The sequence below is a fragment of the Diorhabda sublineata genome, chromosome 4 (genome assembly GCF_026230105.1).
Source record: "Diorhabda sublineata isolate icDioSubl1.1 chromosome 4, icDioSubl1.1, whole genome shotgun sequence".
Taxonomy (NCBI): Eukaryota; Metazoa; Arthropoda; class Insecta; order Coleoptera; family Chrysomelidae; genus Diorhabda; species Diorhabda sublineata.
In genome coordinates, this window is record NC_079477.1 from 26,959,883 (window position 1) to 26,972,113 (window position 12,231).

Genomic DNA, 12,231 nt, shown 5'->3' on the forward strand with positions numbered 1-12,231 from the left:
AACACTACAAAAGATTGTAATTTAATTAAACTCTGGCAAGTTTTCTAGGAAATCCATTTATGCAATAGATGTTCAGATTTCTATCGTGTCAGAGAACATTTTATAAGATTTCAATTACTCTGTTCCCTTTGCGAAACCAGTACCATATAAAACAGTACCCAAACATTACATCTACCAACAAGCTATTACAAATTTAGTACCTCTAACTACCAAAATTACAGTGCTGTATGAAATAAAATTAAATTATTTGACAAAATTTTCAAATTAAAAAATAGCACTTATCCTTATAAATTTCAAATAATTTCCAACACAACTATAGTACTAATAGACTTGATAACTTTGAGGTTAAAACATCGTGTTAAAATTATTCAAAAGTTGGTTAGATTTTAAAAATGTAAAACGTACACAATTTATTATGAATCAAGTTTTTCTATTTACACAAATTAATTGGAACAAAACACTGATAACGTTAAAATTTAAAATAAATAAAATGCTATCTGGGTACGTGCATACCTTGAAGCATAGAATGTTGGGCATGCATAGGGCCGAACCGTGGCTTACCTCGGGACTTCTTGCCAAAGGACTATCACATATTTCCACCTCCACGTCTGGGAACAAAACATGTTCAACTATTATATTATTTCCAAAGCATCAAGTTTAATAGAAACAAAATGTGAGATTATTTTCAATAGGATTGGTATACAAAATTTATAACAAAGTTACAGATGTTTCTTAAATTCATTATGGAAGCCAACACATTTTGTAGTGCCAAAACTTGATGCTCTAAATGTAAAACTATAAAAAAAATATTTATAACAATTTTTGCAAGGTGTTGCCATTATAAAATTTAACTTTGTTGGCACTCCTGATTATTAACTCCCTGGAACCATTTTTACAATTTTTCCTGTTCTTTTTATGTGCACAATCACATAAAGGATGTTTTAGCATTCCAGTTGTCGTAGTACATGCAAAAATTATGCAATTATTGCAAAATATTAAGTTAGGATATTATATAAGACAGTGGCAACCCTGCTAAAATAAAGTAACATAAATGTAAATATTGCCTTACAAAAACTACACTAGGAAAATATAACATTCAATTATTAATTTATGTAAATACCTGGTTCGATCTCTATTTCTGCCTTTGGTACTACTTCGGTCGTTTCCGGTAGCTCATAGGCGTACAGCTCCATGGCGGTCGTGGGGTTTATTTTAGCATCGTCTGCGGGAATGTTGCATATCTGACTAAAAGCTACTTCTGCAACCAATAATCTTTCCGGTTTTATTCCACAGATGTTGGACAGATGTTCTTTAAGATCCAAATATTTGGCTTCAGATTGAAGACGCATGCCATATTTTATTGAGCATTCGCCATTCAGCTGAACAACTACAAATTCAAATTTATTGAATGAAAAATTTCAAATGGTATTGAAAACCTACCCAAAACTTCACATAACGTGTAACTTTCCATAGGTAACGGAAGGCTGAGTACATTAAATACATCGAAACGTACAGATTCGTGTCCGCATGTCTGACATGTTACCTAAAATGAGAACATACGTGACTTTTCATGATAATTTGTCATTAAAAGTTTTTTATCTTTAACTCAAATACTCTGTAAATTCGTCTAAGCAAATCGTCTATTTAAAATAATATTTTGATATTTCCAACAATTGTTTATTTTTAATTGGATCACCTAGTATCTCATTTCCTTTAAAAATTAACAATGCACAAGTGAATTTATCATCATATAGCTCACAGTGGACCAAAGGCGCCTGTCGGTGTTTCAGCAGCTATAGTGGGTTTCATCCAATTTTATTGATGAGGTCTCCATTTTCTGCTGTTTTTGGTTATTTCTGACTCATCTTTACATGTTAAGTTTATCTGTTGCACTTCTTTCTTGATAGTTCTTCCTCATCTTCGTACAGGTCTGCCTCTTTTCGTTCTGCCTGTGGTATTATAATTAAACGCTTATCTGGTTATTTTGGTTGCTGGTTTTCGTAGTGCATCACCTATCCATCTCATTTTCCGATTAATAATCGTTACTTCTATTTTCTCTTCTCGAGTTATGTTTCAAAGGTCATTACTTGTCGCATTTAGTGAAAGTTAGTTTCAGCTCCTTATAACAGAATAAATTTCTGTTATAAGAAATGGAGACTGGAATAGTCTTAGTTTTGTTGACTTTCAGATATTTGTTGAAGACCACATTTTATACAATGAATGAAAAACCTCCTTGTATACAAATTAAGCTGCCTAAATAGCAAAATTGTTCAATTTGCTCTATTTTTATTCTTCGTAAGTATATCAGTATTGGTTTTGTTGTGTCATAACAACTTTGTTTTTTACTGTCGATGTTCAGTGTTTGGTTATTACATAGAATATCAGTAAGGATTTGTATTTGTTGTTCCAATTGATTCCTGACCTTTTATCCTCTGTTTTTCTCATTATCCAGTTTATTACACAATACATCCCTGTCTCACTCCTTTTTCTATTTTGATTTGCTGGGATAATTGCCCTATCGGTTAAACTTATAATTAGAAAAATATTGTTAAAGAATTTGTTCAATAGATGGGAGGGTACAATTCATCAATAATATAATTGTTTTCTCTCTATTTTCAAGAAAACGAGAACTGCAATGTTGTCAATTGCTTGATAAAGGTTAAAAAAATTTGAAAATCGAGCAGAGTGATTTAATACTTGAAAATCAGAAGGTATTGAACAAAGGAGTTCAAGCAGTGTCTTAGAACCTAATCTTAAAACCTAATCATTTGTGCACCGAACTCTTTTTAACGTAAATCAATTAGTGTGATCCCAAGCAAACACTTATTTGTGGAAGTATCTTGATTATACGAAAATACCAAACAACCTTAAGAATTTTCCTTCCTGTTCCAACTTATCAGTGATAAACCAAGTATTTTATGATATCGAGTTTTTTTATAAGAATAATTTGTTTCAGTCATCAAATATATTTTTGTCGAACTATTTTTTTTACATAAAATCAAAATTTGTTAACTTACTTTGCTTTTAAGTTGACCATAAAATAAATCGGTAATGATAGAATGATCCCTAGATAAATGTTGCTCCCAAGCTTCTTCCGCCACAATTTCATCAGGTCTACCATTACTATCTTTTAGTTCTGTGTATTGTTTAACTGCTACCCTATTCAAATCTTCGTGAAGAGCATCCAATAACCAAGCCAACAGCTCCTATAAGATATTCGATAAGCCAAAGATATATTTCTTTGAAATAAATAGAATCTCACTTGTGAATCATGTTGGCCACCGTCTTGAAAATTTGGCGAATGTTTGGTAACCAAGTACCGCAGTTTAAGCGGCGCTACGCTTCTCGTGGAACCCGCCCACAATTCTTTAACGAGTTCCGCGTATCTTTTAGCTACGGCCCCTTTTGATCCTGATGGATTCGTAACGTTCAATTCAGACAACATATTATCCCTTCTAAAATAAAGCGTTAAAGGTCTAGTATTAGATACTGCTTGCAAAGCTGCGTTCATAAAACAAGTATTTCCTAAATTGTGAAGGCCGGTAGCACCTAGAGAAAATACAAAACTTAAAATCATTATAGTATGTATTAATAACGTAAATTACCTTCTGGTAAAAAAATAGTGGGTCTTCTTTCGACACTAAGACCAACTTCGTGTCCTCCACCAGCTACCAACTGTCCCAATTCCTCAGGCCACGTTTGATCTTTATTTCTGACTTCTAATAATACTTGTTCCCCATCTACAATTCCCAGTTCCTCCAAAGATGCAATATCGTCGTCCAAAAGTCTCGTGGAATTTTCTTTGAGCAACCATAATCTGGCATCTTCGATTCTAAGGTTTAAGCGATGGCACAAAAATTCGGTTACTTGTTGTATAGTAGCCAATCTAGAAAACGCTGCCGTATGGGCCAAATAACGTCTCGGACTGGCATTTACAGCGGAAGTTAAACCTGCCGTGCTTAAAGCGGCCGCCCCATATCCGCCTACTACACTGCTCCAAGAAGCTGTGCTGATCCTTTGTTGAGCATGATGTCTGAGTATTTTCAATGTTCTGGGATAAAATTCGAGTTCGACATCGGATCGTCCCGGTGGCAGGATAACTTGCCGAGGAAGAGGTACTGGACCTCCGTACCACATGGAAAGAGCTTTCCACAAAGATTCCGGAACTAATTCGAAATCTCTATGTTCTGCCAAAGGTACATCACGCTTTAGTCGCCCACCTGGAACGAATCAAAATAAAAATACCTCAAATTTTGCAATCAAATAAGGCAGCAATTGGAAGGGACTAACAAAATCAATTTTTATTTGAGCTTACCTTCTCCAGTTAAAGTTGAAACTTTATAGAATGATTCTGCTATTAAATTGGAATTGTCTATTGGTCCTGGTTGTCCTAAACTTCTCTTAGGTCCCGTACCCGAACTACTGGATACTCCAGAACTGGAAGAAATACTGCACCTACAAGAAGTGTTGGCTTTAATAAGCACCGGAATTTGGAAAAAAACTAAATTTTAATCGATAGAAAATTATTAATTCGAGACTAACCTGTCACCTCCACGGGTGAGTAGATCCCCCATTGATTCCATACTGTTAGAATTAAAATCGTTAGATGTTGACGTATAATCAGTGGTATTACTTATAAGGCTTTCATCACACGCTATTCCTTCTTCGATGGGTATTCTATTTTCATTACGACAATTACATATATCGAGATTACTACGAGGTGCAGAAGTATAATTTAACCATTGTTGCCACCAATCAGAAGAAATGAGATACCAAAATTGACCTACGTGGAAACCGCGACGTTGCTCTCTCTCCAACCAACCCATCACTAACAAAAATCGTTACTTGTTACTAATTTGTCAACTGAATTATTTTTTATAATTAATTTGAGATTATAAGTAACATACATGTCTGATTTTTATACATTTTAAGTCTATAAAGGATGAAAATGTCTGGTTTTATAAATTTAAAGTCCATAAGAGATGAAAATGTCTGTTTTTATACATTTTAAGTTTATAAAAGATGAATATGTCTGGTGTTTATACATTTTAAGTCTATAAAGAATGAAAATGTCTGTTTTTATACATTTCAAGTCTATAAAGGATGAAAACGTCTGCTGTTTATACATCTTGCGTCTATTAAAGATTATCATGTCTGAAGTTTATACATTTTAAGTCTATAAAGAATAGATATGTTTGATTCTTATAGAATACCAGATTACAACGGATAGAAATGTCCATAGTTATGTAATGAAAGATTAAGAGAGATAAAGCTGTTTGATTTTTACTCATTCTAAGTCTATAAGGGATAAAAATGTCTGATTCTTATGCATTCCAGAACAGGGAGGGATGAAAGTGACTCATTTTTATACTTTCTTGATCTGTAAGAGATAAAAATGTTTGATTCTCATAAATTCCAAGTTTACAAGTGATTATAAGATCAAGGGGATAAATTGTTCGATTCCTACTAATTCAAAGATTAGGAGGAACAAAAAGGTGCGATTTTTATACTTTCTTGATCTATAAGTGGCAAAAATGTCTGATTCTTATAAATCGTTGATCTATGAAGGATAAATATATCTGATCCTCATAGATTCCAAGATTGAAATGTACAATGTTACACACCAAAAGATTAAGAAAGATAAAAGTGTTTGATTCTTACTAATTCTAAGTCTATAAGGGATAAAAATATCTTATTCATATACATTCCAAGATTATAACAGATCAAAATGTCAGATTCTCATGTACAATATTACACTAAGCAAGACTATAAGAAATTAAATGTCTCATCCATGGCAAAAATAACAAGAAATACACAAATCTCATTTTACCTATCTCGTATTCATTGTGTCTGCAATGAGGTCTGAGTCCTAGGGATACATGACAAACTTGAAACAACAATTCCAACAAAGGTGCCACCAAACTGTTATTTTCCACGCTCCAAACTAAAAAATCCTCCTGCGCTAAACCTCCTTTATTATCTAACTTCGATTGGAGACAAGCTAATATTTCTTGATGCATATCTCCACTATCAGACTTTGAAATTGGCGTCGTATCGGTGAGTAGATCCTGTTGTTTCGGTGGAGATTCCGAATGAAATTGTTGAAAATAAGTTAATTTGTTTTCATTAGCTACTATTATTAAAGTTTGTGTCATATGTTGGACTTCTTCGGAATTTAGGTAAGAATCTCTATCCATATCGAATATTTTAAAACAAACTGAAATGAAAAATGTTATAGGAAATAATATACAGAGTACTTGAACTTACATTTCATTCTCTCGACCATTGGTCCTCTACATGCGGCCGATATACCACAGCACAATTCTTTAAAATCCACATGATCATCTCTATTTACGTCTAACGCCAAGAATAATCTGAAAATTATTTAATTCATAAAAAAATTATTGTTAATAATATTATAGTCACGCATACCCTTTACAAGCTTTCAAAGGTACAGGTGGACATACTCGAGATTTTAAGCAATTAAAATCCAAATTAGAGGTAGCTGAAGATGATTGTAAAGCCCAAAAACATTTTTCTAATTCACAAATATCTTGTTCCTCCAAATGAGTTACCCCAGCCAAAGTTTGGTAAAATGTTGGTGTTTCCAGTTCAGAGCTTAATGATACACAAGGATTAGCCAACAGCCTGAAATCAAAACAAAAGCAACGGTATACAAATAACAATTAAAACAAATTATTGACTTACCATTTTGATAGTACGGTACATTCTTGATTATATAATATCCATGCCTTAAAATCATCAAAACTAACTTTATCCTGATTACTAAAAAGCGATTGGACAGTACGTTCCCAGGTGACATTTATTTTATTTTCTGTAAGGGACAAACCCCCTTCTATTTGTAAAGCAGTCTTAAATTCACTTCTTGTTAGATACGTAGCTGAGTCGTTACAATAGAGAGTCCACAAAAATCTGAGAAACAAAAAGATTTACTTGAATAGGAAACCAATTAACTTCAAGTTAAAAATTTGAAATTTAAGAAGTAAAATACAATTTTTTGTAATTTTCAGAAATGTGACAAGTTTTTTTGGTACATTGAGAATAATAATTACTTGATTTTTTCTTCCTGGGTACCCTTGGTAAGCAAAACGAGTCCACAAATGAGATCTCTTAGAGATGTACCTCTGGCAGTACCTCCGCACGCAGTGTACAGCCAATCTGCTATAGTTGATGGTACACCTTCGCCTAGTACGTTCTGAGTAAAAGCGTGTCGACTCAACCATTGTCCGCCATTGGTAAGTCTTTTGAAGGTTGCACATACTCGCCTGTATTCGGCATCGGACACTAGAAAAAAAGTTTCATAAAATCATCTACCACAGGTAGTAAGTCACAAACGATTAATATTAATTAACTGGTCGTGGAGAAACAGAGGTAATTGAATGAATGATAATATGAAAACAGCATTGAGGAAATAAGGATAAAAGTTATAGGGACTACTGGACACATTTACATATTGTAGGTAAGTGGGTTTGCACTATAACCCTACTATATATAATCATGAATAAGCGGATAGTAAAAATGTGTGGTTTTAAAAAATTTTTAAAGCCACTGCTATTAACTTTAAAATATAATTGTCGTACTAATGACCATACATCGGCAATTCCACATTGTTAATACAAATGATTTATCATTTGTTATGTATATTTGTTTAAACCGGTTTTTTGGTAATTGCTGTTTACACACCTGACAAGTGTTTTAAAGAATTTGTAAGTAAAAAAATTAAATTGACACCTCCAAGTTACAATGATATTTCTTAAAATATATTTAGTTACAATATATATATATATATATATATATATATATATATATATATATATATTCATTAAAATTTTTAGCTTTAAAAAAATCAGAGGTCAAATTATATCAGGAAATATTTCCAAAATATTTGAACTCGAAAGGAAATTTCCTAAAAAAATAAATGAAATATAAAAATTCTACTAGGCAACTCTGTGATTAGATGGCTCAAAATTTAGAATAATTTTGGTACACACATTGATTCAGATCAACGATCTGACTACAATTGACTATATTAAAAAATGTGCATTTCTGCGCCTTAAACATTTTTGTATTTTTTAACTGACTCACAAAGTTAGGTTATGAATCAAAATAAATTCTTAGACAAGAAAAGATAAAGCTTAAGGATAAATTATTCAATAGTAAACTGTTAAAGAGGCTGTAGATATATCAGTTTATTTAGGTGATGGTTAATTATTCATATTTAAGACTAGTTAGGAATAGTATTTGTATATAAAACTTTTTTTTAACAATTTTATGAACCAGCAATAACTACGAGAATGGCCCAACAAAGAAAACACAAACATTTTGGAAAAAAATATATTTATTCCCAGCGATTTTTTCAAGTCTAGGAAACTAAAATAATCCGAGGAGGCTAAATCTGGCGAATAGGGTGTATGGGGTAGCAATTCAAACTTTAATTCATCAATTTTGGCCACTGCAATAACGGATGTGTGAGCTGGTGTATTTTCTTGATGAAAAGACACTTTCTTCTTAGACGAATTCGGCAATTTTTGCTTCATTTCTTCGCTCAAACGTTACAGTAAGTTCGCATAATACTCGCCGTTGATAGTTTTCCCTTTTTAAAGATAGTCAATGAAAATTATCCCAAAAAGCCGACACAATGACCTTGCCTACAGATGGTACGGGATTTGCCTTCTTTGGAAGCGGTTCTCCCTTTTCAGTCCATCGTTTTGATTGTTCTTTTGTTTCGCAACGCAAAAGCGCAAAAATTCAGTTTTATTTCTGCGAAACATTACCAAACACTCGATGGAAACATTTTAACGATGCTGTTTTTGTTCCATTGTGAGTAAACGCGGCAGTTATCTTTCGCACAGCTTTCTCATGTCCAAATTTTCAGTTAATATGCCATGTACCACACTTTCTGAAATGCCTCTATGTCTGTCGATGATCGTCCAGTACCGCTTTGTGGATTTTCTTCAACATTTTTGGAGTTGTCACCTCATTTGGTCGACCACTGCGATGCTGGTCTTCGCAGGTCGTACGGCCTCGTTTAAACTCTACTACCCAATATTTCACTGTTGATAACAAAGAAACAGTCTCACCCAAAGTAGAATCTAGTTCAGTTTTTAAATAAAAATATTGTATCACATAACGATGATCGTTTTTTTCCAAATTAACTGAAAACGTTCACTATTTAGGACTGCAAAAAAAATACTAAACAACGTGGCGTCTTCAAACTTGAAACATATACTGTACAAATTGTATATGTCCTTTCTAATACATTGGTATTTTTGAAGCAACTACCGTCATCTCTAGGTCAGGCCAGGTAATTTTGGGACCATCTTCGTATACTATGCCAATTATGAAGCTGATTACTGAAAATCAGACTGATATACACGAAGAAGAACATAAAGGACTTTTCGGAAACTATAATAGGGGATCAGGTAGATCACCTAACAGCTGATTGGTAACCTATCCTAATCCAAAACGATATTCAGATCACAGCTTCCGAAGGTTGCGTTCGATTTTCGGAAAAAATTTTAAATTTAAAACATGATCTTTAAGAGCTTTTAATTTTTATTAATTACTTTTTTGCTAGTAAATTCTTTCCCGATATTTATTTAGTTGGATAATAAATTCTCGATGTTTAATAATTGTTAATGGTCAGTTATCAATGATTTATTCCCTCACACGGATTATGCATTAATACTAGTAGGCTATTTTCATGGAGAAATAAAAACCACAAAATTCAGTAACCTATCAATTACGATGCGACCATTGTTACGTATAGTATCGATGTGAATAAATTTTGACTGGGCTATCGAATTTGCCATTTATTCTTTAATGGAAATTTAAATGCAGTCACCGTTTCAAGAAACAATTCCAATAATTCTTATTGTGTTTAGCAAGGATGTAATTGTAATAATATTAAAATAAAAAAAAGATCATATTATTCTAATGCTTACGCATATATTATTCTATTGAATACAAAATTTTGGTGCTGGAGCCCAATAATGACACGGATTCATATAGTGTAGGAAATATTCTATTATTTTTGTCGAGTCTTCCTTAACCATATAAAACGAGTGCGTCGGCGCGACGTGAGTCAGTTGAGTCGAGAAATCGAAGCGATACGGTCGGAGAAGCGTTTTAATTATACTGCGAAGTAGTGATTGTGAAGGTATTGTGCATTTGTTTGTGTCGTGCGCGTGCCATTTCCATAATTGTTACGATTTTGGCATAATGTCACAAAAACGTAAAGTCAATAAGAAATAAAATTAAATTGGAGAGTAAGAATAAGAAGTAAATCAGTCCAAAGATTGTATTGGAGAGTCTTGATTAATAATAGAAGTCAAACAGATAAATACGAAATAAATGTAGAGAAGTAACCAAATAAATGAAAATATTTAGAGAACTAAATTGGGGAACATTAAGCTTGGTGTTCCAGACATCCAGTAAAGGTTTAAAAAAAATGTTGACAAAGCTAGAAGTGAATTATAATGTATTTATATAATATGTCGGCAGACATAACAGTGTTTCTTTATAAAATCGTATGATTCATATTAAAACATATGAAAAGGATAGAAGAAGCAAAAAATTTGATAATAATAGCAGAGGTTAAAAGAAATAGAGGTATAGAAAACTGTAGAAAAGTAGCAAAACATAGAGAAAAATAGGCAAAATTGCTTTGGTACTTGGAAAATGGAAGGTAGTTTTTTTGTATTGAAACCAACAGCTTCTATCACCGTGCTGTACCAAACTCCGACTGGAATTTTCAAATTCAATTACATAAATGACAGGCTGCTTCATTTTTAAATTTTTCCCTTTGTTTTTCAAACATATTTGGTATTAAATTATGACAACATGTACGAGGTTTGGCTGTTAGGCTGTCAGTTGTTTAGCCCAAAGCCTACTCTTTGGAATGCGATCTACCGTGTCTGTTGACAAACCAATGTAGCCGTTCCTTCGTTTGTACAGCGGCTGTTTTTTTTGTTTTGCTGTAAAAATTTCACAACAAACTTGGAAAAACTGCAGCTGAAACTTATAATTTATTAAAAAAAGTATGGCAATTAATAATTATCGCGTTTTGACGATGGCCAAGGAGATGTTGAAGATGATTCACGCTCGGATCGTCCTTGCACGTAAAAAAACGGATGAAATTATCGAAAAAGTCGGTAATCTTGTTCGAACTGATTTTCGACTAAGTATTCGTGCGATTGCTGAATCTACAGGAATTGACAAAGAACGTGCCTCATTCCGCACTGTGCGTCAAGAGATTTCTATCAAAAAACAACATCCCAGTGTTAAACCACCCACCTTATTCGCCGGATCTTGCACCGTGTGGTTTCTACCTCTCCCGCTAAGATCAAATCTGCATTAAAAACAACAAGATTTGAGTCTGCTGAAGCTGTGAAAGAATAAGCGGCACGCGTCCTGAAGGAACTGTCAGAAAAACATTTCCTGTACTGTTTCGAACAATGGAAGATTTGCAAGGAGCTATGTAAGGATGGACGAGGGGTATAATAATTAAATATACGGAATAAAAATCAAATGTTTTATATCAACAATCTTGTTATTCAATAGCCATAGCTCGTACTCCATGTTCGTAAAAAAATTTATAGTTCTGTTTTGTCGGAAAACAAATATTTAAGATTTTCTGATTTCTCAACAATAAGATCGAGTCATGAGTAAACTTTGTGGTATGCGGTTAGAATGTGAATGAAATCCAGTATTTATAGTCCAAGAAAATGGGTCTACAAAAGCGAATTCCTGATTTTTTTCATATAAGTTACTTTAAGTGTCTGAAAATATATGTTTCAAAAATATTATGAAATTTTATACAAAAATGATTCTATCAGGTTTTTAGCTATTACTGATATTTATAGAGTAAGGGTGGGTAGAGGTTAAGGAATGACCATTACAACTGAAAAGTTGCGGTTTAAAAAAACGAACATCATAAAGTTTGATTTCAGAAAAATGTTTGTAAATTGATTATAACGAAGATTCAATAGTTAAAATTTCGTAGTTAACCACTTCGTTCAATGGGAATTTTTTTTAAATAGCTCCTAAACTTTTTTTACATCGAGCAATGTAGTTAAAAAGGTAATTTTAATTTGTTATAAACAATTAAAGTTTTTTTTGACACATCGCAATTTTTCAGTTATGATTTTTTAAGACAGTAATTATCCTCCCTTAAGCTCTGTAAATATAAAACTCCAAAAGAACTTAACG

The 12,231-nt window shown here is 32.9% G+C and overlaps 1 protein-coding gene across 2 annotated transcripts in view; it reads right to left on the reverse strand.

Moving 5' to 3' along the window:
• LOC130443253 (ubiquitin carboxyl-terminal hydrolase 32) overlaps positions 1–12,231 on the reverse strand; it is a 29,349-nt gene that overhangs the window by 8,805 nt on the left and 8,313 nt on the right. The window contains exons 2-14 of one of the 2 annotated variants that reach the window (XM_056777789.1): positions 7,074–7,305; positions 6,709–6,933; positions 6,433–6,648; positions 6,268–6,374; positions 5,831–6,217; positions 4,543–4,828; positions 4,316–4,455; positions 3,606–4,220; positions 3,263–3,549; positions 3,018–3,206; positions 1,441–1,543; positions 1,121–1,387; positions 562–608 (exon numbers count right to left, since the gene is read on the reverse strand). In XM_056777789.1, the coding sequence (XP_056633767.1) occupies positions 562–608; positions 1,121–1,387; positions 1,441–1,543; positions 3,018–3,206; positions 3,263–3,549; positions 3,606–4,220; positions 4,316–4,455; positions 4,543–4,828; positions 5,831–6,217; positions 6,268–6,374; positions 6,433–6,648; positions 6,709–6,933; positions 7,074–7,305 (3,101 nt within the window). Of the gene's footprint in view, positions 1–513; positions 609–1,120; positions 1,388–1,440; positions 1,544–3,017; positions 3,207–3,262; positions 3,550–3,605; positions 4,221–4,315; positions 4,456–4,542; positions 4,829–5,830; positions 6,218–6,267; positions 6,375–6,432; positions 6,649–6,708; positions 6,934–7,073; positions 7,306–12,231 lie in introns of both variants that reach the window. The other variant, XM_056777788.1, reaches the window with a different exon arrangement.